The sequence below is a fragment of the Leptonychotes weddellii genome, chromosome 10 (assembly GCF_054177405.1).
Source record: "Leptonychotes weddellii isolate Sample4059 chromosome 10, ASM5417740v2, whole genome shotgun sequence".
In the NCBI taxonomy this organism is placed as follows: Eukaryota; Metazoa; Chordata; class Mammalia; order Carnivora; family Phocidae; genus Leptonychotes; species Leptonychotes weddellii.
In genome coordinates, this window is record NC_138378.1 from 121056739 (window position 1) to 121083972 (window position 27234).

General features: G+C 56.3%; 1 protein-coding gene across 3 annotated transcripts in view; it reads right to left on the reverse strand.

Moving 5' to 3' along the window:
- The window catches only part of COLEC11 (collectin subfamily member 11), a 35493-nt gene continuing 8259 nt past the window's right edge, over positions 1-27234 (reverse strand). Inside the window, exons 3-7 of one of the 3 annotated variants that reach the window (XM_081797255.1) lie at positions 21563-21634; positions 7672-7743; positions 5009-5062; positions 942-1037; positions 1-782 (exon numbers count right to left, since the gene is read on the reverse strand). In XM_081797255.1, the coding sequence (XP_081653381.1) occupies positions 391-782; positions 942-1037; positions 5009-5062; positions 7672-7743; positions 21563-21634 (686 nt within the window). In that variant the 3' untranslated portion in view covers positions 1-390. Of the gene's footprint in view, positions 783-941; positions 1038-1760; positions 4766-5008; positions 5063-7671; positions 7744-21562; positions 21635-27234 lie in introns of those variants that run through there. The other 2 variants (XM_081797256.1, XM_081797254.1) reach the window with 2 other exon arrangements.

Consider the following 27234-nt stretch of genomic DNA (forward strand, 5'->3'; position numbering starts at 1 on the left):
TGAAGAGGAACGTGCGTTTTAATGTAATTTACAGAAGCATTGGCCAAAGTGACGTGGGTTCTTCTCACGCAGAAATTAAAAGGGAGATGGTCCCCGAAGCCCCCGCCACCGTTGTTTGTACTCGACTCCAGCCACATTTCAAGCTTTTATTCTATAGTTTGGACAAAGGCAAGCGCGACTCTGACTAAGAACTCCCTAATGAGCATGTGGCTACCGTAGGAGCGGTAAAACCTGGCTTCTTCGGCAGTCACGCCCGGAAACGCTGTCTCTCCTCCCGAGCGCCCGCCGCCGCCGTCTGCGGCCCAGGAACGCGGCCCGGCGGGAGGCCACCAGCGCAGGTGGCAGGGGCGGCCCGGGGCGCCGGGGGCCGGCCACCCCGAGGCCGCCCGCTCACACGTGCTCCTTGTCGAACTCGCACAGGAAGTGCATGGTGACGTGGCAGGCCACGTCGTTCCAGCCGCCCGAGGCCACCATCTCCACGCAGTCCTCCTCGTCGTAGGCGTTGTTGGGCTCGCCGCTGCGCCACTTGTTGAAGGTCTGCATGGGGGAGCGGTCCGAGTACACGAACGTGCCCTCCCTCTCCAGGTCGTTGATGCCGATGAAGACGCGGGCCAGGCCGGCCTGCGTGATGTAGGCGGCCATCAGGCCGTTGGCGGCCTCGTCCTTGGGCATGCCCAGCGTGCCCCCGCGGCCCTGGCAGGACAGCTGCGCGTCCACGTACCTCTTCTCCTCCTTCACGAGCAGGTAGATCTTACTGTCCGTCTCGCGCACGCCGGCGACAGCTGCGGGGGGGGGCAGTGCTGGAAAGTGAGCACTCGCGTTTCCGTAATCACGCTCGGTGCGCAGCACCCAGCGAGGCCCGGACCGCGGGCGCCACACGCCGGCCGAGCCCCTCTGTCTCGGGGGTCGGGAGGGGGGACAGGGAAACCCTGAGAACGTACCATTCTTTATGAATTTTAGCTCCGTCGTCAGCTGGGTGACCTGGTTGTCCATCTCGCCGATGGCCTTCCTCAGCTGGCTGCACTCACACGGGATGCCTGTGGAGACCGGCCCCCGCGTTAGAAGACGCCACCGGGGACGGACGGCACTCCGGAAAGCAGCCCCCACCCAGACAGAAAGCTGAGCCGGCAAGCGGACCCCGTGGGCCTTCAAGGCTGGGACACGGATTCCGGGCTTCATCCCGAAGGCAAGGAGAAGCAGCCGAGGGACGTCAACAGGGCGGCCCCAGGACCGACCTGTTTTCACATAGGGCTCTGCGTGGGTGGGAAGGAAGAGGGGAGGTGCAGGGGAGACGGGGTGGAGGGCGGAGTCGTGGCAGCATCTCGGAGGACGACGGGGCTCGGGGCAGCGACGTGCGGACGCAGAGAAGCCAGAACATCTGGGGACAGTGGGGGCCCCGCAGCATGAGGGTCCCTCTCACAGCTCTGCCAGCCACGTCACCCCAGGTCAGGGGTCCTGGCCCTTTCGGGACCCCCGAGCGGCCTCCCGTGGGGAGCTCCACTTGTCAACACCCCCCCGGTCCCCACTGCAGCAGGGGGACCCGGCCACTGCCAGCCCATCACCTCCCCCAGGACCAGAGCACATCTGCCCTGCACAGACCCTACCGAGAGCCCGCATGCAGGACCTGCCTCTCCCCCTGCAAAACCCCACGGTGCTGAGCTCCAGACGCACTTCCAGACTGAACCTCCCCCATAGAAGACTGGGCCCATCTTCCAGAATCTGAGCCCTCCTCCACCACCCAGAGTCCAAAACGCCCTCACTTCCACACGCAGATCTGGTCCACACTCTGCGGCCCCAGCGACGCTTGGGGCCAGGGGGTGGTTCTGCAGTGGAGTTCATCTGAGACCAGTGTCGCGTCCACGCCCCCTGAGGCTGTCCAGGCTTTCTGGATTGCTCTCTGCAGTGACAAGTGGTGGGCTTGTTCCTCCGTGTCCTTTCAAACTGTCCCCTGGCCTCCGGGCCGGCCCCACACACCACCAGGTCCTCCTCCCTGCAGGACCGGCCGTGTCCAAGGTGGCGGCGGGAGGCGCTGCCATCTGTCCCGTGACCACGTTCCTCCTCCTCTCCACAGTACTGACAGAGCCCTTCAGCCAAGGGCTTTTGACTCAGACATCTCTTTCTTCCCCAGTTTTCCAAGCTCCGAGCTCTCTCGAGGGCTTCTCTCTGAATGTCACACTCAGGATGAATGCCAGCAAATGGAGACACAGCATGTGTGAGACAGAGAAAGACAGGCTGATTCAGCATAGTGGATGCCGGAACGTGCCCACACACACGGCGGTCTGGAAGGGACCGTCAGGACCCAACCACTGGGAAGCCCGTTCGGCTCCAGGACCCCCCACCTGCGCCCCCAGGGCCTGATGGCAAGCTCACGAGAGGTCACGAGAGCCTGAACGAGGTGAGGTGCTGGTGCAGGGACAGGACACAGGACAGCTGTGCAGACGCATGGGACCATGAAGGACAGCAGGGACAGCGTGGAACAGTGTGGGACAATGTGGGTAGCGTGGGACAGAGGACAAAACCCGCGTGGGAAACGCCACGTGAGCCAAGAGGTGGTTGGACCAACGGGGGCAGCAGGACATGGTGGACATGTGCCAGGCAAGGGGACAGGTGGGGCTGGACTACGGGGGCCGAGGCGGACATGCAGCTGGGGGAGCCTCGCGGAGGACGAAAGGCAGCAGACGAGCTCCACGGAGAGGGGGCCGCGGCCGTGGGACAGTGGGCCGAGAGGTCACTGTCACCAGCACCAGGAAGCTGGCCACGTCCACTGAGCGGCTGGGTCCCGGGTGACCTTCCCGGGCGTCAGGCTGCAGGGAGCCAGCTACAAGGAGCTCTGGAACGAGAAAGTACAGACGTGCTTTCCGAGAAGTTTGGTGGTCAGAGGAAGGGGGAGGTACTTAGAAATGAGGAATGCATGCTTGGGGACACGTATATCTGAGCCAATCCTTAAAGTCGGCGAGCACTACAGTCCCAAGAAGGACGTGAAAATACTCAGGTAGAAGGAAATGGAATATTGAAATAGTCTACCAGAGGATGTGACAGACAAGGAAAGAGGATGCCAGTCATACATACTCTGTTTTCAGACCACTGCGGTTTTATTTCATGATTTACAGTTTTTTCTCAAGTGCAATTTTCCCCATGTCTTGATTATTCTAAATAGTGCTGCTGTGAACACGGGGGTGCAGGTATCTCTTTGAGTTAGTGTTTGTTTCCTTTGGATATATTCCCAGAAGTGGGATCGCTGGGTTACATGCTAGTTCTATTTTTAACTTTCTGAGGACCCTGCATACTGTTTTCCAGAGTGGCTGCACCAGCTTGCATTCCCACCAACAGTGCACGAGGGTCCCCTTTCTCCGCATCCGCGCCAACATCTGTTAGCTCTTGTCTTTTGGTAGCAGCCATTCTGACAGGTATGAGGTGACATCTCATTGTGGTTTTGATTTGCATTTCCCTGATGACTAGAGATGTTGAGTGTCCTTTTGTGTATCTGTTGACCTTTCATATGTCTTCCTTAGAAAAATGTCTATTCAGGTACTTTGCCCATTTTTTTAATTAGGTTGTTTGTTTTGCTATTGAGTTGTATGAGCTCCTTACAGGTTTTGGATCCATCCTTATCAAATGTACGGTTTGCCAGTATTTTTTCACTCTGTTGGTGGTTTCCTCTGCTGTGCAGAAGCTCTTTTAGTTTGATGTGGTCCCACCTGCTTACTTTTCTTTTTATTGCTTGTGCTTTAGGTGTCATATCCAAAAACGCATGACCAAGACCCACATCAGGGAGCTTCATTCCTGTTTTCTTATAGGAGTTTCGTGGGTCTCAGGTCCTACATTTAAGTCTTTAGTCCATTTCTAGTTAATTTTTGTGAGCAGTGTAAGATGGGGGTTCAGTTTCATTCTTTTCCATGTGACTGTCCTGTTTTCCCAGGGCCATTTATTGAAGAGGTTGTCTTTTCTCCATTGAGGGTTCTTGGCTCCCTTATTAAATGTTAGTTGGCCGTATGTGCCTGGGTTTATTTCCGGGCTCTTGGTTCTGCCCCCATGGTCCATGGGACTGTCTTTATGCCAATGTGCACTGGTTCAAGTCCTGTCGATTTATGGTATAACTTGAAATCACAGAGTGTGATGCTTCCCGCTTGGCTCTTCTGTGTTAAAAGCTTCGTAAGAAATGCAAGCACTTCAAGACTGTTACAGAGAGGAACAAAAACCAGCCGACAACCTACGTGTCCATCCACGGAGGAACGGATTGAGGAGTTGTGACGTGTACACAATGGAGTGCTATTCAGCTGTGAACAATTAGGAAACCCTGTCATTTGTTTTAAGATTTTATTTATTCATTTGAGAGTGAGAGCACAAGAGAATGAGAGAGAGAGAGCACAAGCAGGGGGAGCGGCAGGCAGAGGGAGAAGCAGGCTCCCCACTGATCAAAGAGCCCGACGCGGGGCTCAATCCCAGGACCCTGAGATCATGACCTGAGCCGAAGGCAGATGCTTAACGCACTGAGCCACCCAGGAGCCCCAGGAAACCCTGTCATTTGTGTGAACATGGATGGACCCTGAAGGCATTATTGCTAGGTGAAGCGAGGCAGGCAGAGAAGGGCAAACTCCACACGATCTCACTTCCATGTGTAGCGGGGGAAGGGAGTGGGACGAAGGGGGTCAGCAGGTGCAGAGGTAAATGCCCACGAGGGATGTGATGCACAACGTGAGGACCACAGCTAACCCTCTGCAGGACACACAGAGAAGCTGGTAAGAGAGCAAGTCCTTGGAGTTCTCATTGCAAGGATAATTTTTTTTCCTTTTCTCTTCTTTCTTTTCTTTTTGTTGTGTCTATAGGAGAAGATGGGTGTTAGCTGAACCTATGGTGGTGATCATTTCACGGTATCTGTAAATCAAACCATTGTGCTGTACCCCTTAAACCTTTCCAGTAATGTATGTCAATTATCTCTCAGTAAAACCAGGGGAAAGTGCAATTTTTATCACATGTTTTAAAAGTCCTTGCACCCTCTCTGCCATACCTGGTTCTCCATTAGGGCCAGGGGGTCCTATGTCACCAGAATCTCCTTTTTCACCTGGAAAGGGAGAGCAAGATGGTCAAAGCAAGGTCAAGCAGAGATGGGACACGTCACGAGAGGTTAAAATTGCCAAGGTTCACAATGTTATTTCTTCCCTGTGTAGTGTCCTAGAGTTTCCTGCAGACCCCCTCTTTGCTGTGAATACAGGGACTTGTGTTCTACAGGTAATTAATTTTTCGGGCTCTATCGATGTGATGTGGAATAGACTCCTATCACGAGATCTGAGCGATGACCCGACGACCCTTCTTTAAGTCGGGTCTGAAAAATCCTGGATGTGTCATAGAACCGTCTGTAGATATTCTGTCATGAACCCTTAACCCCCGGGTCAGTAACAGCTAAATCTGAGTCCAGTTCTTGCCCTCCTGACGGCCGGGAAACGGTGATGCTGGCGCTGGGGTGGACCTGGGGGCAGCCTCCCCCCAGTGCAACACCTGGGCTCCCGCCTGGCCTGAGACGCGGCCCCCCGTAGGCAGGACACGCCATGCAGCTGCCCTGCCACACGGGCCTCCCAGCTGGTAAACCAAAGGCGGTGGACACAGTCGTGCCAACGGTGCTTTCTGGCCGCTCTAAATTTAGACAACAAATCTATTAAAGGCACATGAATATTCCTGCAGTGCGACTTTCTCCCCCCGAGCCAACCTGAGCATCCCAGCCGGCGTGGGACGGGGAAGGAGTAGTGCTCTTCCCTCTGGATTCCACTGCCTGCCATCCACGCGGGGAGGGAGAGAGCCTGCCGGTCCCGTCCACACCATCCCCGTGACTCCCTCATCGGCCTCGGGGCTTGGAACTGACTGGAAGGTCAGCCTGACCGGGGCCCCGGAAGCAGGTCAGGCAAAGTAAGCCAAATGAGGGGCTTGCTGGCATGCTGGTGCTCGGCGATCCACTGACACTCGCCCGGAGCACATGAGAGGCCCACACGTCCCTACCGGAGGCCAACATGCATTGCACTCTCCACAACAGCTAAAAGGGGCAACAGCCCAAATCTCTCCCGACAGATGCGTGAATCAATAAAATGCGGCGGAGCCACGATTCAGCCTTAAGAAGGAAGGAGATGAGCCTCCTGGAACACATGCCACTAAGTGAAATAAGTCAGACATCCGTGAATGACCTAGAATACACCGCTTCGTGGAGACGGGAATTAGATGAGGGGTGACCATGGCTGAGGGAGGGACCAGGACAGCGTTCCTCTCAGGGGAATGAAAATGGTTTGGAAATGAGTTGGCTGCTCAACGCTGCAAATGTACTTAATGCCACTAACTTGTACACTGGAAAATAGTTAAAATGGCAAGCTTCGTGTTATGACTATTTTCCCACACTTTCTCAAAGCCTTTGTGGAGCACAGCTGCCCCTCTTCATACCACGCGTACGTACGTGCTCTCGAGCGAGGGCCATCCCAGCAGGTGCTTCCCACGGGTTTGCCAGGAGAGACGCTGGGCTGGCCAGTGTCCGTCACACTCCTGCCGAAGACCCCTTCCTGCCAGGGACGAGCTGCGGCCAGGGGGAGGTGCGTGGCCACCCATCAGAACAAACCACCCGAACCCACTCATGGCTCAAACCCGCCGGCAGGTTACTGAGGCAGAAGAACTCCAGCGCCAGCCTTGGGCAGACCACCACCCCGAGCCCCCTCCCTGCCACACAGGCTCGGCAGTGTTGCCAACCACCGGCCCTCCCCAGCCTTGGCCTCCTCATTAGCACCAAGGGGTGGAGGGGGATACCTCCATGGGATCGCTCATTGAAAGCTCAGGGCCCAGGGTCTCAGCACAGGGGCAGGACACACCAGGGGCTCCAAGAGCGTTTGCTGGCTGGGTGGCTCGGAGCCGTCCATCCTCATCTGCTGGGCCTTAGTCTCCTGGCCCGCCCACCCCTGCAGGGTTGCGCGGTCAGATGAGCTCGCGAGACGAACCCAGGCAAGGGCAGGCGTCTTGCCACTAGAGGGCTGCTCTCACCTGGGCTGTTACCTTCCTGGGTCCCGTTCTTATGGAGAGCCACCCACAGTTTCAAAAAGTCACCGAAGCTGGAGGGGGACCGTGTTTCTGGAGAACGGTCCTCCCGTTACTCAAATGGGGCTCGGTGTTTCATTAAGCTGGTTATGGAAGTGGCAGTGAAAGGTCTTGCCTAAGTAACCAGCCCCCAATTCTCTGCCGGGGTGCCCTGTGAATCCTTCAGGACGGGAAGCGCTCGCCCCACCCTGGTGGGCACATAGCCAGCAGGTAACTCTGACTGATCCCAAATGCAGAGCCTGGACCGCTTTTACCATGTGTCAAGCGCACGGAAATAGGCACAGCTACCAGGCAGGACTGGCCGGTCTGCAAGCATTCTGGAGCGCCCGCGCCGGGAGCCTGGGAGAGAATGGGGCAAGAAGTACATCGCGGGCGCCTGGGTGGCTCAGTCGGTTAAGCGACTGCCTCCGGCTCAGGTCATGATCCTGGAGTCCCGGGATCGAGTCCCGCATCGGGCTCCCTGCCCGGCGGGGAGTCTGCTTCTCCCTCTGACCCTCCTCCCTCTCATGCTCTCTGTCTCTCATTCTCTCTCTCTCAAATAAATAAATAAAATCTTTAAAAAATAAATAAATAAATAAATAAATAAAAGAAGTACGTCGCAAATACCTTTAGAACCAATGGGACCAATTTTTCCATGGCGACCCACACTGCCCTTCTGTCCTTTGTCACCCATGTCTCCTGAAAAAACAAGATCAAAGTTGGTTGGTGCACAGGTGATTCAGTATGCTTCCCGTTTAACATCACACGCTCGCACACGCTCGCACACGCTCGCACACGCACCGGAGCAGACGGGAAGGGTGTAACGCTCAGCTTACTGTGAGTGACCCCAGAAGGCTCTGCAAGGTCCCTTGTTGACAGATTTCCCAGCGGAGGACACACCTCCCCCAAAAGCCGCACGCCCTGGGAACGGAGGAGACCAAGGGTGCGTCCCCTACCCCGCCCTCAGCCTGGCCCCTCCTGCTCTGCAGTTACATCGGTAGAGAGGGGCTGTCCTCCATCCCCGCCCCAGAGCAAGTCAGTGGGCTGCTCTCGGGAGCTGGGATGCCCACCGGGGGAGGTGGGCACGGTGGCAGAGCGTTGTTCCTCTCTGGGAAGCTGAGGGGAGCAGAGGGAGGAGGAGGGAGAGGAGGGTCCAGGGAAGGCTTCGTCACACGCTTCCTAGGGAGACTAGTCCTCCAGCAGGGCCTGGTGACACACCACCTGTCGGTCCCTCCGGCGCAACTCGGAGCGTCGCCACCCCAGGCTGCCCCCTCGCCTCCATGCTGCCCGTCGCCACAGGCCGGCCCGGTGACTGTGCTCACGCGTGACCCACAGGACCGTCCCCGCTGACCAATGCACTAGGACCCAGAACGGCGGTCCACACCCGGCCACGGCCCAGATCCCGCCGGCGGAGGGGCTGTTCTCCCCCAGAGTGCACTCACACGCCTGGCATCCCTCCTGTGCTCGCTGCAGACTGCAGACCGAGCCAGCAAGCGTCAGACTAATACACAGAGAACACTTGGTAAAAGAAACATGTAATCAGACTTAATTTAATAATCTGAAACTAAATGAAATTCAGCCGAGCAACTCTGCAGGAGAGAGATGACAGGAAGGACAGCACGTTGCATATGGATAAGGCTTTGTCCTGCTCTGACACCGACTCACTCCTTGAACCGGAGGACTTCCCAGGCGGGAACTGTCAGCTTTGCGACATTCCCTAAGAAGTTAAGGATAGAGGTCAGAGGACAGAAGACAGGCTTCGGGACGAGCTCGGGCTGACAGGGACACACAGCACCGCAACACAGTCCCACAAACTGATTCACAAAGCACCCTCACGTCCACTCTCTTACTGGGCTACAGAAGTGGTTCCCTGCACAGACAAGGCCCCGAAGGCCTGAGCCGCTTGTCCAGGTCAAGTGCCGGCGTATGGCAGGACCAGGACAGAGCTGTGACCTGCTGATCTGAGGCCCAGCGCCCCTTTCCCAGTGCCACGGTAGCGGGGGCCCCGGGGAGGCCGAGGCCAGGCTGGCCCAGCCGTGACAGCGGCGAGCTGGCCGTGTGCCGGGGACATAGGGCGGCAGGACTTAGACCGGTGTGGGGGATGGGGAGCGATCAGACACCTGTGACAGGTGTGTTGTAACAGGAGAGGCGCTGTGAGGAAGCCCTGGCCAGTGGGGGGTGGAGGAGGGCATCCAGGGGGGCACACAAACCTCCGGGGGGGAGTTAGAAGAGAGTGACAAGACAGGATTCATGCTTGACGCGCATCGGTGACACGCAGAGGGGCTGGAAGGGGGCAAGGACACCCGGCCAGGGAACAGACGGGAGCTGGAGGCAAGTGCACTGGAGGGGAGTCGGGCTGGGAACGGGAGGTGGCGGGGAGAGCCTGGGCACGCGGGGCGGGGGACAGGAGCAGGAAGTGGCTGTTCCCGTGTCCCGCAGGGCTGGGTCTGCAAGGGGCCCCAGACCAGCAGGTGAGTGGTAATGATGATGTCGCCCCGCAGGAGGGGCAGGCCCCGGGGACCCTGCGGGGCGTTGGAGGAGGGGGCGCCCGCGGGGTCAGAGCTGTGCTGTGAGACAGGTGGGACAGGGACAAGCGGGAGGCCCTGGCCGGAGCGGGGTCAGCGGCTGAACACTGCAGAGAAGCCTCGGGATGAGGACAGGCACAGACCTCTGGCTATGGTCACGGGGACCTGGGGGGGGGTGTCCCAGAGGGGCAGAGTCAGCGGCAGCGAGCAAGGAACGGCGGGGTGTGGAGGTGGCGCCCCGAGTGGGAGGCAGCCCCTGCAAAGCCCCGACCGCACCGGCGTGGGTCCAGGGGTCCATGGGGGCAGCGCTGCGAACTGGGTATCTGCGCCCCCCGTCTCCATCTCGCCAGCAGGACCCAGCCCTGCCCCCCTCCGCGGCCAGAGGACCCTGAGTCACTGCGAACCTGCTCAAGGCTCCTGCCCGTCCTTCCTGCCAGCAGGTCCCGGAACAGGCTCAGCCTCCTTAACCCTCCTGGTGAGCCAGCAGGACAGCCAACAAGAACCGCTTCAATCAACCCCCGAGCCCAGCGCGCAGCCCGTCACACACTCACCGCCGGTAGCCCTGCCCCAGACGGCGCCGCCGTCACCGCTAAGTGCTGGCCTGTAGGGAAACATGCCAAAAACTCCCCGTAGCAGAGGACACGCTACCGGCCACTCTGAGGGTGATGAAGGGCTGTTACTTCACGCTGAAGGAGGAGCAGGTGCTCGGTGCCCGCGGCCAGTGGGGTCGGCCGCCACCCAGCCCATCCGCTGTCTCCAAGCCACCGTCTGGAACGCCTCTGGGACCCTTCCACACAGCCGTCTTGAGACAGACCCAGGGATTAGAACGTGGCTCTGCCCCGTGCACCCAGTGGCTCTGATTCGGCGTGCCGGAGAGACGCAGAGCTGTTTACCCCGGCCCCACGACGCGGCCCTCCTGACATTCAAGCACTGTTCTCTCTGGAATTTTCCCTCCAGCTTGCCCGCCCCGGCTGCCTCATCCTCTGGGCAAAGCCCATGCTGTCTGCTCCTCCGAGGACTGACCCCCCACCCAGGCTGAGTGGCCCTGCATGGCCTGCCCACCGTCACCGGCCGCAGGGACTGAAGTGTGTCCCCCCCCAGTGCTGAAGCCCTGACCCCCGGTGATGGGGGCTGCAGGCGGGCTTGGCAGGTGAGCAGGGTGCGATGAGGCCACGAGGGGGCCCCAGCATGGGACTGGTGCCCCTGCAGTAGGAAGAGACCCCAGAGCTCGCTGTCTCCAGCACGAGAGCAGACAGCCGTCTGCAGTCCAGGACAAGCTCCTCGGCAGAGCCCGGCCAGGCCAGCACCCGGATCTCGGACTTGCAGCCCCGACACCGTGAGAAATAGACGTCTGCCGTGGCAGCCCGGCCAACCGAGTCCCCTCCCTTGTCCCGACGCTCGCGCCCACTGATAAGGTCAGAGTCCCAGAGCTGACTCCAGGTGTTTCTGCTCAGCTGCTTGCAGAGAGCACTCTGCAGAAAATCAATGTTCCCCGGATGCGTGCCCCGCTCTCAGTGCCGGACCAAGGCCTGCGTCCCCACTCCGGGGCCTCCTCCCTCCCTCAGCCTTCTTCCAAACGGCTAAGCCCTCTGCTCCCTAACTCTGGAGGGTGCCCCCTTCCCGCGGTCTGGAATGGGTCACGAGTGCTGGAGAAGTTGGGCAGAACCGCAGAATAAATGTCAGGAGGACCTCAGTGTTTATGCCTTTCTAATTTTCATGTCTCCCTAAAACTTGAGGTCCTTCTGTTGTTTTCACTCAGCGGTCAGCAGCGGTCGGCTGGGACATTCTGTACCCCGTCCTCACGGGGAAGCTCAGACCAAGTGAGTAAACACAAGCTCCATACGGCGCTCTGACGAAGACAGCGCTCCAAGCAGGAGGCCGCGGTGCAGACCGTCCAAGCGAACCCTCTCTTCAGATGGGAAGACAGAGGCCCAGAGACACCCAGGGACTCGCACCTGCACTGACCAGCTGGGAGGATTATTTCTAACACACGGGACGCCCCCCTGAATTCCCACGAGATGGGCAGGGTTGCCAGAGCCCGGAGAATAAAGCAATGTGCCTTCCCACTCCAAAGCCCGAACACTCCAGAGGAGTCTGGGCGCCACATTAGCGTACACACTGGCTGTGAGTGTGGACCCATCACGTGAACGAAGGGTCTGCTGTCCGCCAGGAAGACCCCACCTAGAAAGGTGGGGGGGAGCTCTTCTTCCTGAGGCCCCAGCAGAGAGAAACTCAAAACGAGCCCTGCCCCCTCTTCTGCCGCCCAGACAGCTCCTGCGGCCCGAGCACCCAGCCGGAGGAGAGCGCTGGACCGAGACACCGGCCCTCAGAAGCATAGCTGGTAAAATGCCTTCCCCGCCCCCACAGAACGATTAATTACCGGGCCATTTCGTCAGCGGAGGGATGCCCAAAGAGTCCAGCACACATCCTGCTGTCGTGAATAAGTTATAACCTGAGGATGACGTGAGAGCAGGTGGCTCTCGGCCCATCTCTGCATCGCACAGCCAAATGTTAACACCAAGTGCCCCTGTCCCCAGCAGGGCCCGGGGTCAGCTCCCGCCCTTGGAGAAGCGTGCGACGCGGCCTGGGGCGCTGAGGGAAACCGGAGGCCTCACGGAGCAGGGTGACGGAAGCAGTCACTGAGCCCCGACCAGAAGCCCGCCACGTCGGCACCCCGGCCTCGGCAGCTTCCAGAACCCTGAGAGAATAAACATCGGTGTTTAAGCAGCTCCGTCTGTGGGATTTGTTACAGCAGCCCTAGCAGACTAGGACACTTTCTTGGCCCCACGAGGGAAAGGAGTTCAGAGAGGCCAAATGGCCCACATCGAGTCACACAGCACGCGAGGGAAGACTGTTGTTCCGTGACCCAGAGCACGGACTCCTGCAGTCAGGCAGACGAGACCCCGGTCCCAGTCCTCTGCCCATGCAGTCTTGGACACGTTACCGCCCGCTCTGAGCCTCAGTGTCCTTGTCTGTCAAGAGGCATCGGAGTGGTGGTCAGCCCCCGGGTCGCCGAGCACCTGGTAATGTGAGTTTCACCCAGGCCGAGTCCTCTGTTCCGCGTCCGGGGCTCCAAACCCGCACCGCCGCCGGGGAGCAGTGGCCATGCTCCTGGCACCAGGGACGTTCTGTATAGACCAGTCCCAGCAGGAAGGCTGCATCTTCAGGAGCTGGGCTGAGCGCACGCTGCAGGCTTGTGGGAAGACAAACCACCCCCCAGCTGGGGCCATGTCGCAGAGGCTGAGGACACTTGGCCAGTGGGGACCTGGGACACCTGCCAGGCGGCCCCACCTTACCTGCCCCCAGACTGTCCCTCTCCAACAATGGCCTCTTCCTCTGGGCCCTGCAGGCCCTGAGACACGACAAGACCTGGTCATACCACACGCCAGGAGGGCCCGTGAGGGGAAGGGCCGGGCCTGAGGGGCGGTCAGAGACCCCACCCCGCCGCGTGCACGCCCCCACCCCACGGCACACCCGCTCCGACTGAGCAGGCCGAGAAGAGCCGCCGTTCGCTGGTGCTGGGCAGGGTTTACACACACACACGCACATGCACATGTATAACATTCTACACTCTTGCGTGCACACACCCACACATGCATACACACATGCAAACGTCCCTGCACCCGTTCAAACACTCGTGCACACGCAAACTACATACAAGCACACACACACCCCATACACATGTGCGCGTGTAAAAACGTACCCTTTATCCTCACGCCACCCAAGGTTGTAAAGCTGGTAAGCATCGGCTGGGTTTGAGCCCAGACCACCAGGGCACACCAGGCCCCCCCACCCAGCCCCCCGCACGCTCGCCCTGCCATACATAACCATAACCCCTACACACTGACCTACCACTGGAGTGGCCATCGCTCCCGGTAGGAACGTTCTATCTCTTGGGTGTGTTGGAGAAGAAAAGGTGAGAAGCATTAAAATCCCCTGAGACTGTCAGCATGTTCTCTACAGCAGTCCCAGGTGGTTTGGGTAACTGACTTGTTTTTACTGGCAGACATTTCTTGTGAGGTAGCCCTTGGGCAGAAAAGTACCGTGGTTATAAACCCAGAGGCTCTCAGAGGAGCACGGATCAGAACAAGAGCCCTACCGCCTTCTTCCTGCTTCCAGGAAGGTCTTCTTGCCCCTCCAAATGACAAGAAGCTTTTTGCAAGAAGCAAATAAATCTCCCTCCCTTGGTTGTGGGAGATGATTGGAAATGCACCAGACACACTTAGGTCCTGTCCCCTTCAGTTTGAAGAGCTTCTTGCAGAGGCTCCCAAGGGAGCTGGGAGCTGATGTAATGCTCCCCTCCTCCCATCCCACTAATGAGAAGTGTGCAAGAGCACGTCTGTCCTCTAGACACACACGAGGAACGAAAGAACGGGAGCAGCTCACAGTAGGCAGGTAATTCTTATTAATTTTAATGAAGATCTCACACAGTCCTTTGAAGTGGAGACAGGGCAAAAAGAGCACTCAGAATTCAGCTTCCCCAGCGATTTTTAACGAAGGGTAATGTGCACGTTGCAGAGCCCAGAAAGCCTGTCACTGACGTAGGGTCGCCCTCCACCTCCGCGTGCCAGGAGAGTCCCCAGCTTCTAAGACGAGTGGCCCAGGGACCTCCCTGATCTTGTCTCAGCAGCACGTCTGGGGACGGGGAGTCTTGAAGCCTGAGGTGACGCATGTAGCAGGCTGTCAGCGAAGCCAGCTCTGTGAGGTCGCCCCAGAGACGCGCAGGCTAGAAATGTGGGAAGTATTCTTACCTCAGTAAAGGACAAAGGACAGCAGGAGGTTTCTGCAGACCCTTCGGCCTGTCTCTGTCATTTCAGAAAAGGCATCCATCAGCTCGCACGCACTTTCTCTTGTTCAAGTTCCCCGGCAGGGGGCTGCTTCGTGGGCTGACCCGAGACCCCCCGGCACACACGGCACATCAGCCAAAGAGCCAGTCCCCCCCGCCCCCCGGCCAGCAGCCGGACCCGCTTGATGCAGCCGCATTTGGTGGAGCCACCGGGCGAGGGCGTGGGATGCTCCGGATGGCTCACCGCCCCCCTGCAGCGCAGGGCCCGGGGCTGCAACGCGGGAACAGCGCTTCGGGCGCCTTCCGGTGGACGCCCACATCGCTGCCGCCCTGGGGACCCAAGCTGCGTCTTCACGAGAGCCCAGCTCGTTCCTGCACACGGCAGTCTGAGAGCCATCGGTGGAGCCGAGGCTTGTGGTCAGCAGGCTGCAGGGAGCCCAGCCCGGCGTGGCCACGGCCTTGGCGCAGACCCATCCTCTACCGCCTGGAGCAGGGGCAGGCGTGCGTACCCCCCGGGACCCTCAGCACGGATCTCAAAGAAATTCGAAGATACTGAATTTCTTTTTTTTGTGTGTGTGTGTGTTTTAAAGATTTTATTTTATTAATTGACAGAGAGAGAGAGAGAGAGAGAGAGAGAGGAAACACAAGTAGGGGGAGTGGGAGAGGGAGAAGCAGGCTTCCCGCCAAGCAGGGAGCCCGATGCGGGGCTCGATCCCAGGACTCTGGGATCATGACCTGAGCCGAAGGCAGACGCTTAACCAACTGAGCCACCCAGGTGCCCCTCGAAGATACTGAATTTCAAGGTCTTTTTCAATTGATCAAGGGCCTTCCAAGTACCACATCTCACCTGAGGCTCCAGAGTCCCCGAAACGGAAGCGAATGCACCTGCCCCAGAGGCCCATGATGTTGCATGGAGTCCGGTGTATAAAGAAACAGGCATGGCAGGCCTGTGGCACGCCATGCCCCCCGCACACCTGTCAGGTCTTGCCTTAAAGGGCCAGTCACTAGCAGGGACCCAGGAGAACTGCCCCTCAGGCCTCAATGCCAGGGACAGTTTGTGAGTCCAAGCAGTTGATAGATTCTGAGTCCCATGGTCGTGGCGCCCTGCAAAGCCCTAAGAGGAGGTGGCAGGGCAGGAGGGTCCGTGGTGTCCCCGAGCCCCCATGATATTACACTTGCACTGCTTCACAAGGTATGGACACGTTGGAGAACCACTGATGTAAGTGGCCATGTCTTCTCCTGGCACCGATGTGAGGACTCGGGCCACCTTCGCAGCTCACCCCACCAAATGTGCAGGACCTCACAGCATGAATTTCATCGAAATAACCTCATCTTATACATACAGATAATATTTTTTTCTTGTCCAAAATTTTGTACCTTAGCTGAAATGTAATATGTTGTCTTTTAAACAGAGCATGAAAAAAACAAAAAAGAACGGGGAGAAGGGGAGGCAGAGCAATTAGCTGTGGAGGCAAAAGGCAAGGGAAGTGCCCGCTGGAAGCCCCCAGCAGCCGGGGGGCTGGGAGGAAGCACCGCCCCCACCCCCAGGAGAGCCCATGAGACCCACAGCACAAGGCGCGCTGGGCGAGCTCTCGCAGGTGGTCTGGATGGAGCAGTGGTCAGTGGGGAGGAGCTAACCGAATCCCAAGGGCCCCCCACTTCCAGCAGCTGGTGCTGGAGGAGCTCTCTCCACTGGGGGGCAGCAGGCCCCATATCAGCAGCTCCTGCTGCATCTTCACTGGCCCCGGAAGTGAAGGAAGTGAGTTTGTCCAAGACATGAAGGAGGGCCTGAGGCAGAAGGCAGGATTTGGGACCACAGATCCATCCAGTCCCAGCACTTCCCAAAAGGGAGGAAGCCCTGTTCCAGGGCATTCATGGAAAATGGCTTACAGACATCCAAGGAAGGGACTCTGCCCACCCAGAGGAAATCACCCAGATAATGTGCCAGAAGGACAGGAGGCTCAGGGGTGTTGCCAGAAGTCACACAACTCAAGGCCATGGAGCCTCAAATGAAAACGTGGGTTGGAAGAAGTTGAGGACAAGACTCTACATATGATCATTGTTGCAGCTGTTGGGGAGAGGGGCAGAGAGGCTCTGGGCCCCGCAACAACCCCCATGACGCGTGTCCAAGCAGGAGCACCTCCAGAAGCGACCGGGAGAACCCACTGCCTGTGGCCCAGGACCATGAGGGACGCGCGCCCTGGCTGCCCAAGTCAAGCAGGTGTCTGCGAAACACCGGCCTCCCCTTCCCAGTGAGTCTGCAGCGCCTGCAGTCCTACCCTCCAGCGGGAAGCAGGGTTCCTGCTCTACCATGCCCTTGGGAGCTCAGCAGCCCCACCTCGCCCAGCCACAGCTGCCTGAACAGGTGCGGTGATGTGGGCTCGGGACCCCCCCCAGCTGTGGCAGCCAACCCGCCCCGGGTTCCCCCCACAGACGGGCGTGCGACCCAGGAGCCATCTGCAGCGAGAGGACGCGGCACTCAGCATCACCGCGGCAGGCAGGGCAGGCAGAGCGGAAGGTCCTTGATGGGACAGAGAGACTGCAGGGAGCAGCGAGGTGGCACGTGGAGGAAGGGGCCGCTGCAGGACAAACCGGAGTGTGTAAACCCAGAGAGACCGAGGCTGGTGAGCAAGTCCGAAAACAGAGCAATCCCGAAATACCTGAAGGAATTCCTCACACTTTTCTCATACACTAGCAAAATCATAAACAGGAGCTATTAGTCTTCTAACAATTTCGTAAAGAATATCACTGGTAAAAATAACCATCGCAAAATAAAACTTATACTGGCTGAAACTACACAGGGAAAAACCCATCAGAAACTAAAAATCGAGGGTAGAGTCTCTCTGTACAATTTAGAACCGAGCGTTCCAATCAGGCGATCCAACCCAGCGCAAATGACACAGAAGGAAGCTCAGCACAGCGGGAGCGATAATCAGTAAAATGTGATACCTATTTAAAAAATAATAAATTCTAGGGCCCCTGGGTGGCTCAGTCGGTGAAGCGCCTGCCTTCGGCTCAGGTCATGATCTCAGGGTCCTGGGATTGAGCCCCATGTCCTGCTCCCTGCTGAGCAGGGAGCCTGCTTCTCCCTCTCCCCCCTCCCCTTCTCCTTCTCTCTCTCTCTCAGATAAATAAATAAAATCTTTTTTTAAAAAAATAATAAATTCTAAAAATCTCTCAAGGGTCCAGTAATATTTACATGGAAAAAATGATTCCAGTGAAAATAATTTCTGAAAAATGAGAAAAGTCAATGATCCATTTGCCCTCACCTTAAAATCAGGCAAGTCCCAGCCCCCCGGTTTCTGGAACGCTCACGACTCCACTGGAGCGAAGAGCCTTCTGGAAGCTACAGATGTCGGAGACTGGACATCAGGAACAGCACACCTGAGCCGTGGCCTTGATCCACTAACCCCAGCGCTGAGCTGGAAAGCCTCCGGGCGGGAGGAAAGCCGGGGAGGTGGGGACAGAGGGCGGGAGGACTCCGAAGCCCCGCACAGCTCCCTGCCCCACACCGCACAGAGGCCGCGGGAGCTGAGGTCATCCTTCCTGGGAGCTTTCCTGCAGGGGGGCCGGGAGCAGGAATTCTGAGGTCGCCCACAGCTCTCCACGGCTGGCTGGACCCGGAGCACTGTGTCAGCACGTGGGGCGTCTGCAGGAAGCGGCCAGAGGCTACACACCCGGGCCTCCAGTTACAAAAACGTGCTGACATCGAAAATCAGCACATGCTCTTTGCTGGGAATACCAAAAACGCAGAAAGGCGTAAAACAGAAAATTTAAATTCCTATAATCCTACAACCCAGAACTATCTACTACTAATGTTTTGGTTTATTTCTTTCCCATACTTTCTCTGTGTAAATATTTTAATCAGTCGTGTCTGTTCCTGTATCCTGTCTGATTCTCTCCCATGTGTCACGTCATGGCCAATCCTCTTTTCAAGATCGCTCCAAGGATACTTCCGACATTTCTGCATAAATGCTTCCACTACTCAGTGATCCAAGTACATACACGTGGGTTGATGTGTTCTCTATATTCTGCACTTAGCAAAGACCCCAAACCAGAGCTGCTCATTTCATCAGCGGCGGTGCCAGACCCCTGATGAACCCCACACTCGTGGACTCAAGGACTGGCATGCCCAGAGGGAGTCATGCTGGTTAACCCGGCTGCTGCTGGCAGGGGCTGTAAAGGGCCAGGTCCAGGCTCCTCTCTTCCACCCTAACCCCACAGAGGACTCCATACTAGAACACGCCGCCCAGGGTGGGATTTTAAGTTACCCGTGGATATTGGGCATCCATTAAAATGATTTCACAGCATGAAAAATGGTGACACTGAAATCTGACATTAAATTTAAGAAGTAGGATGCAAATTTATGTGAACAATACAATTATAACAAAGCAAAAAAGGGCACAAAAAAAGGAAATATACTAAAGTAAGTGCCAACCTCTGGATGATTTTATTACGGATGATTTTCTCACCACTTCAGGTATATTCAACTTTCTATCACAAGCATATGTTGGAAAAATTTGAAACAAGGCAGTTACTTAATGAAGGTAGGACTTTACTGCCACTTGCATGCTGAGCTCAAATGTCATTACTTTGAAAAAACATCAATGAAATAGGATCGTGAAATGAATTTGTGACCGTCTAGAGTAGGAGAACTACCAACTTCCTGACTGTGAAATATAAAATCGCCCACACAAAAAAGTAGGGGAACATCCCTTTTATCACTGGGTAAATTTCATAATTAGTTCAGTAATAAAATAAGACTATCTACAGCACTTTCCACTTTCATAAGAAGTATAATAATAAAATAAAAACTACAAGCACTTTAGTTCTGAGATACTGTTAACTTATCACAACCCGAGAACTTTGTGAAGCGGTTCCTTCACTGCCTACCCTTTGCAGATGGGAAGACAGACACGGGGAGTAAGCAGACCACAGAGCCCACCCCACCGGCTCCCTGGGTCAGCTCTCCTCTCAGCCAGCTGGGCTGGCCTCTGCTGAGATAGCCACCACGTTGTTGTTTCTCACGGGGACCCCAGGAGAGGAGCTCCTGCCTCACTCACTCCTGCATCTGCTGAGCACACAGATGGAGTGCTCCCCAAAACACGGGAAGATTGCTCATTTCGAGTGGGAAGTATATGGACCAGCGTAAGAATGTATGCACAGATAGTCATTTTAAAGTTCCAAATTCCACTTATGGCAACTTATTCTAAGGAAATATTCAAAGATATGCACAGAAAATACAAGTACAAAAGTATCTTACATTTCAAGAAGAAAAAGAACCCAAAACTTTTTTTTAAAAGATAGAAAAAGATAACCAAGAAAGAAGGAGTAGGAGGACCAAAAGACAGAAAAGAAATACAAATGACTTTTAAATGCCCAGATGATGACTCTGCTTCATTCATAATAAGAGAAGTGAAGTCAAACCTACTAAGGCGGCATTTTACTACTATCCGATTTGCAGCTTTCCTCCCAGGGAGGGCAGCAGGTGTCCCATGCCTTGTGTTGCCTGTGACATTGTTTCAATCCTTACGGAGGGCAACATCTACCAAAATGTCAAATGCACCAGCACTCTGTTACACTGTTAGGAATTTATCTTCAAGCTGTACTCACAGACATTTAAAAGTGACACATACGAGACTGTTCTCTGCAGCAAACCCCTCTCCAGGAATAGGAGATCAGCTGAAGCATGGAGCAGCAAGTCACCACACGAGAGGATGAGGGAGACATGTCTGTGCTCCTATAGAATGATCCAGGGCATATTGTTAAGTGAAAGAGGGAGATGCAGAACCATACGTGCATGGTGCAACTGTTTGTACAAAAGGAGGGAAGAATCAGGTATACATTTGCTGGTGTGCTTGCTGACTCCTAAAATACCTCTGTAAAGAGAAATCAACCGACAGTGTTGGTGGGAAGGATCCCAGGGAGCCCGGGACCTAGGAGAGCATTCATTCGCTGTGAGTTGTTTCTATATGCTTTGAACTTTGAACTAGGAGAATAGTTCATTTATTTTTTTAACTGATTTTTTTATGAGTAAAGGAGAAAACAAGAAATAAAAATCATTAAGGCTAATGGAGGGATGTGACAGAAATGCTCTTGGTCTCGAATGTGACAAGGGTTTCCCAGATGTGCACAGCTGTCAGACTCATCACTTGTACATCAAAAGGAGAATGTCCATAAACTGTACCTCAAAAAAGTGAAAAAACAGCGCATGGACTAAATATATGAATATATATACTCAATGGCCTTTATTTGCATTGTCATAATAACTTTCTGGAAACTGGAAACCGCCTAGCTCTCCAGTGCTGGAGGACTGGTTGAGGGACCAGCTGGATGGGTGTCAGTGTAAGTCCCAGAGCACAGAGCATGAACGCTGAAAAAGCACTTCTACCCCCTTTACTGCGCAGCTAATTTGCACGTACAATCTACTTCCTGTAAGACTCGGCGCAACCCCAGGGGATTCGGAGAAATACGCAATTGTACTAAGAAGGAAACAGATTCAGCAATTAGGATCTGCTAGCCACAGGTGCCTCCACCCCGTGTACCCTACGCACCCTGCCCAAGGCTGTCCACTTGGTCTTTGCACGCCTCCATCACTGCTCGCACACCTCCTTATCTGCTCACACACCTCCATCGCTGCTTGCACGCCTCATCTGCTCACATGCCTCCTTATCTGTTTACACACCGCCATCACCACTTACACACCTCCTTATCTGTTTACGCACCTCCACAACTGCTCACATACCTCCATCGCTGCTTGCACACCTCCATCACCGTTTGCACACCTCCATCGCTGCTTGCACACCCCCATCACCGTTAGCACACCTCCATAACTTTTGGCACAGCTCCATCACTGCTTACACTTCTCCATAATTTTGACACACCTTCAGAGTTTCTTGCACACCCTCACAATTGCACTTATATGTGTAATGCTCCCAAATGACCCCCACGTTGCAGAGGAGGCTGGTGAGGGGCCGGGCTGGGACTGAGTTTGCACGCACGTGACCACACTGTTATGTGCCGCTCCCAGGACGCGCTCTGTTTCTTGGAGCGCAAGGAGCACTCTCTGCACCCTGGCTCACTACACAGGTGTCAAAGTCCTCTGGAGTTCCCACACCCTGCCACTCCCCTGAGGCTCCTGCAGCAGCTGGAGCAGCGGCTGCGCCCTCTTGGGCAGACCTCGACGGGGCCGAGGGGCGGCAGGTACCTTTCTCTCCTGTGGGGCCGACTCTCCCAGGCCGTCCCGGCGCACCTTTGTCTCCCTTCTCTCCAGCGTCCCCTGCGGAAGAAGGCACTGCATTTAGGAGCTCCTCGTGAGCACGGATTCCAGTGTCAGCTGCCCACCCTGTGTGTGCTGTCGGTCAGGCCCCTTGGCCTCTCTCTCCCCCGCCCCAGCCCCCAGGAGACTTCATCTCTCATCCAGACCATCTCCCACCCCCATCAGCTTTCCCCCATCTTCCCACCCTCCATCACCGAGGGCTCTCAGGTTTCCCTGTCCCAGATCTGTGTCGGGACTCTGCTTCCGGGCCCTCCTTTCCCCTCTAGGGATGTTGCGTCCCTCTCTCCAATTATCCCTCTGGGCTATCTTGCCCTCTGGCATACAGCACTCCCCGAGACCCCCTGTGCCTGCCCTGCTGACCCCCTGCCCTCACGGCAGCATGAGGAGAGCAGGGGTCTGGAGGATCTCCCATGGCCCCGGTGCCCCTCTGTACCTGTCTGATGTGCCTGGGAAGAATAAACAGGTGCTCACATCAGCATCCCCTGGTCCCTTCAGCATGAGCCCCCCCACACCCACCTGCAGCACACACTCGGGGCTGGGGAGCCTGTGACCAGGTGGGCACATCCACCTGATTCAGCTTCGCTGGCCAAGTGTGTCCTGCTCTCAGCCCAGGCTACATGCCCCCCAGCTTTTGTCATGAGTCCTGGTCATGTTTTGGCAGACACCTGTGAGTCTTTGATCTGTCACTTAGCTCATTCAGAACTGAAACAGGGAGATGGGCTGTTCATCTCCTGATATCCCACACTTAGCTTAGCTCACTGCAAATCGACCCGACGGTTTTTCCTCAGAGATGAGTCCCTCCTGTGACATTCCTGGTTCTGACTGACACACTGATTCTCCCGGACTGCAAGCCCCGGGCCCAGCGTCATCTCTGCTTTCCTGTCTCCCTCATCAGCGAAATGCAAGCCTCTGCCCAGCTCTGTGGGGTCTGACCGGCCCACTCCCTGTCCTGTCCATGTTCTGGCCCAGTCAGCCGGCCCCGGGGCTTCGTGCAGCTTTGGGGACTGCGCTCACAGTGCTCATGCAGGACAGTCATGCACAAAACATGGAGGAGCCCACAAGCAGCAGAGGGTGGAGTCCCAATGGGAGACATCAAGGTCCCTCCCTAGGCCTCCTCCTCCCCCCACTCTAATCCACACCAAAACCGTCTTCCTAAAACACAGATCCAATTATGTTATGTCCCTTCTTAAAACCACCAAGGCTGAATGTGGTGACAAACAATGTCCCATTTTTAAAACCATCCTCAGTAGGCCTTCATCTGGAGCCCAGGTATTGGCAGCCACCTTCTCACCTGAACCCTCCAGGTTGCTTCTCCTGGTTCCCTCACCGGCTACCTCTTCTCTCCGGTGACCAGGCTCCTTGTTCCATATTATATGGCTCGTCTGCCTGACTGCTGTACCGTTGCCCCAGGAGAGCACATGGGTGCCGACAGGGGGTCGGTGTCCCTCCCCAGGTACACACGACACCAGCCAACATCTAAGTTACTCCAGTTCTCTGCGATTCGCCTTGGGCACTCACACTTGGTGAGAGGCTAACTGAGGTTACAGAGGCCCCAACGAGATGCCCAAAACTGATCATCTGGCCTGAAGGAGGGGACATCCCATTTAAACTTAAGTAAACAAAGAGAAAAGCGAAGTGAGCGCCACCAACAAATGGAAGACAGAGCTGGCCTGTCACTGTGCCCTGCGTGCCCCAGCCTTGAAGGCTCCACCCAGGCCCCTGCTGAGGGTGGGTTCACACACGCCTAGCACACATACGTGGCCCTTAAATCTCTGGGTACTTTACCGTTCGTAAAAAAGGAAATTATTACAATTGCAATACTTGGAGACACATTGATAGACCAGCAGGAAATGCCAACGAACAGACTGAGCTCGCCACCAAAACCTGTGGACATTTGAGGAACACCAACATCCGGAAGAGAACCAACAGAGGAAAGGGACTCTTGGAGCAGTCAGCGTCTGACCCCAAAATAAGATGCTAAATATCTTCATAAAGGCAAGAGAGAATAGGCATCTATGAACAAAAGTAAAAAGCACTGAAAAGAACCAACTAGAAATCCTGCACAGGAAATAAATTTTTGCAACGAGTCTCTCTACAGGAAGGCTGAGAAGCAGGGTGGCCAATGGTACAAGCCAGTTCACCAAACAGAAGGTCAGGATGGAGAACGTTTTCACAGTGCGACACAAAGAGATAAAGGACTGGAAAGTTTTGTTTGGATTTCAAGTTATCAAGTGGAGAGTGAAGGAAAGCCCCACAAATTCCAGTATCCAACTGAAAGGAATTCCAGAAAAGGGAGAACAGACATTGGAAGCCGAGACGGTCGTGCAGGTTTAGGAGCTGTGACCTCCCGGCACTACGGGAGGGTGTGGGAGAACATAGTGCACGTGCCCCGGGGAGCCAGGCGGGAGGACACAGCGCAGGCGCCCCGGGGAGCCAGGCGGGAGAGACGAGGTAAAATAACTTAGACGTGTCACAGTGACATTGCAGAACCTCAAGAACAAAGAGAAGAGGGCGCCTGGGTGGCTCAGTTGGTTGAGCGACTGCTTTCGGCTCGGGTCATGATCCTGGGGTCCCTGGATCGAGTCCCGCATCGGGCTCGCTGCTCAGCAGGGAGCCTGCTTCTCCCTCTGACCCTCCCCCCTCTCATGTGCTCTCTCTCTCTCATTCTCTCTGTCTCAAATAAATAAATAAAATATTTAAAAAAAAAAAAAAAAAGAATAAAGAGAAGATTCTATCAGTTACCCAAGAGGAGGAAGAATTTGTAAAGATGACATGCACCTGAATGAGTCAGGCCGACCTAAGAATTCTCATCAGCAGCACAGGATACAAGATTAAAGTAAGACAAAATGCAGCAATAATTTCAACCCGAAAAAGCCATACTTGAGATCGAGCGATCAGAAAAGGGCTCTGACGAAGTGACTTCGAACTGAGACCTGCCGTAGCCAGGGGAAACGGTGCTCGGAGAGCGGGGACAGCACCTGCACAAGCGAGGGCCCGGGAGGCGGGAAGTGACCGGTGCGCGGGCGCGGCCCGGGAGAAGCCGGCGGCGCGCACAGCTCCTGCGTGGGGCCCGCGGGAAGCCCCGCACGCCGTGCCCAGGGAGCTAGCAGGGCCCGCCCCGCGCGCCGGGGACAGGGGCAGGTGTCCGGCTGACGTGGTCCGCGCCGAGGCGAGCGCATGTCGCCGCCTGCGGGACAGCCCCTGTTTCCACGTGCCGGCCCCCTGGACGGAAACCCCGGGAAGGTGGAGTGCACGTCCCACCAGCTCGGGGTCCCCCGGCACGCCCGGGGGGGGGGCCTCGACCTCAAAGGTGCACTGTCCACACTTGCAGGAAGTGCACGCCTCCACCCGGCGTTCCCCTACGTGCCCCCCGTAAGCCCGGCCCACACGTGAGGCAGGACCACGTCCGCCTTACAGAGGCGGGGCCCGGCCGGGAGCAGTAGGCTGCACGACTTGGCCACCCCGCCCTAGGGCCTCGGAGCCTGCCCAGAGAAGCACCGAGCTACCCAGGCCATCCGCGGACCGACACCGCGCACCCAGCTTCACGCTCCTCGTAGAGACAAAGCAGTGAGGACGCAGCCCTCGTGACCGCCGCCGGCTCTCCGCCTGCCGCCTCTCGCCGCGTCCAGCCTGACCAGCCCTGTGTGCGCCGCAAGGCTCCGAGGACGGAAAGCCCCTGAGCCGCACCAAGCGCTACCTTGTGCCCCACAAGTCGGCTTCCTAAGGGGAAAGAGGAGTACCACTCCATTAAAAACAAGACTTCCACCTCACATGGGTCTTGTCTCTCTCAGATCATCAGAAAATCTCACTGTTCTCCCCAAGATTCTGCATCACGGGCGATTGTCTCGGCCAGCACTGGGGGGGGCAGGTGCCGCGAGCTCGCCTGTGGTCCCTGTGGTGGGGGCGTCCAGAGCCCGGAGGCAGAGAGCCTCCCGAGCACCTGGGCGGCATAAAGCCCCCCAGCCCGAGGAGGGGGCGCACCGTGTCCTAGAAGACAGCACGTGGGGGTTGCCGCAGAAGCTGCATCCAGTCCCACGCACCCACACTCGGGAGACATCAGTGGCGGGATGCATCCTGGTCCCACTCTTTCCTAGTGACCTTGACCTCCTGCTTGGAGCCCAGCCTGGGTGTGCTTCTCAAGAACAAAGCTGTCTTCAAGTGCGGCTCGTCGTGGGCAGGGCCCGAAGGGTCTGTCGGCTGCTGGTCTCGGGGGACACTCAGAGCTGTGTCCCCGCTGGTGAGAACCCCAGGACCATATTGCTATAAGCTCTTCCCCCAAAACTCCCGCACACTCCGTACTGTCTGCCCAGGGAGCCCAGTGTCCTCTCCCCACATCCTTTCCTTTATCAGACATTGATTTGGGGCCGATGAGCCGTATAAAGTTCTATGTGATGAGTCATTTCTCCACCACGAGAGGCTGACATTTCAAGCGTCGATCTCATGCTTCGCCATTGACAACCTGCTCCCTCCTCCCTCAAAGAAGCAAAGAATACGTGGCCAGAATTTACTTCTGGCTTGCCTCCCTGCCAGTCACATGATGATCTATGGCACAAAGCTTTTGTCTCAATGGCATTTGGGGTCATTGGCGACCCAACCAGGAAGACACACGTCAGGTACTTGGACGTCTTTGCGGCCAGTTGAGGAAGGGCCGTGGGCGCTCCTGGCTCTCAAGCACCTGCTTCTACAGCGGAGGTCACCCTGCGGCGGGAGAGGAAGCAGGTCCCAGCGGCTAAGTCATGTCTCAGAGGAGCAAAGTCCCCAAAGGTGTGTGTTAGTCGGGGCCCCTTGTTCCTGGGCCAGAACAAGACCCCCACAGTCCTCGCCCCCACCCCCTATACACAGAACGGGAACGATGTGAGGTGACGTCACTTCACAAGGTTTCCGTGAATTCAGCTGTCACCTTAAACATATGCGATTTTTTCTTGTCGATTATACTTCAGTGAAGCTGGAGATAAACACAAGACACCCAGATTGTAAGGACTTCAGTAAGTGTGATAAGGAGTTTCTCGGGGTGTCTGGGTGGCTCAGTCAGTTAAGCATCCGACTCTTGATTTTGGCTGGGGTCATAATCTCAGGGTCAGGAGATAGAGCTCGGCGCTCAGTGTGGAGTCTGCTTGCAATTCTTTCTCTCCCTCTCCCTCTGCCCTGCCCCTGCCCCGAGCTCACTGGCTCTCTCTCAAATAAATAACCCTTTTTTTTTTTTAAGATTTTATTTATTCATTTGACAGAGACACAGTGAGAGAGGGAACACAAGCAGGGGGAGTGGGAGAGGGAGAAGCAGGCTTCCCGCCGAGCAGGGAGCCCGATGCGGGGCTCGATCCCAGGACCCTGGGATCATGACCTGAGCCGAAGGCAGACGCTTAACGACCGAGCCACCCAGGCGCCCCTTTTAACTCTTTAAAAAAAAAAAGTTACTCTACTGGAATTGTCCCTCTGGTGTGGACAGACTGTGGCCATCGAGACTACAGAGCAATGTTGCTGTTTATCAGGGTGTCTGGAATGCATGCTCCGAGGCCCCAAAACATCCTCCCATGGCTTCCGCACAACCTGGGGACATGTCTTGTTCACCTGCTAGAGGACAAGGCTTTGGGAGCAGGGTC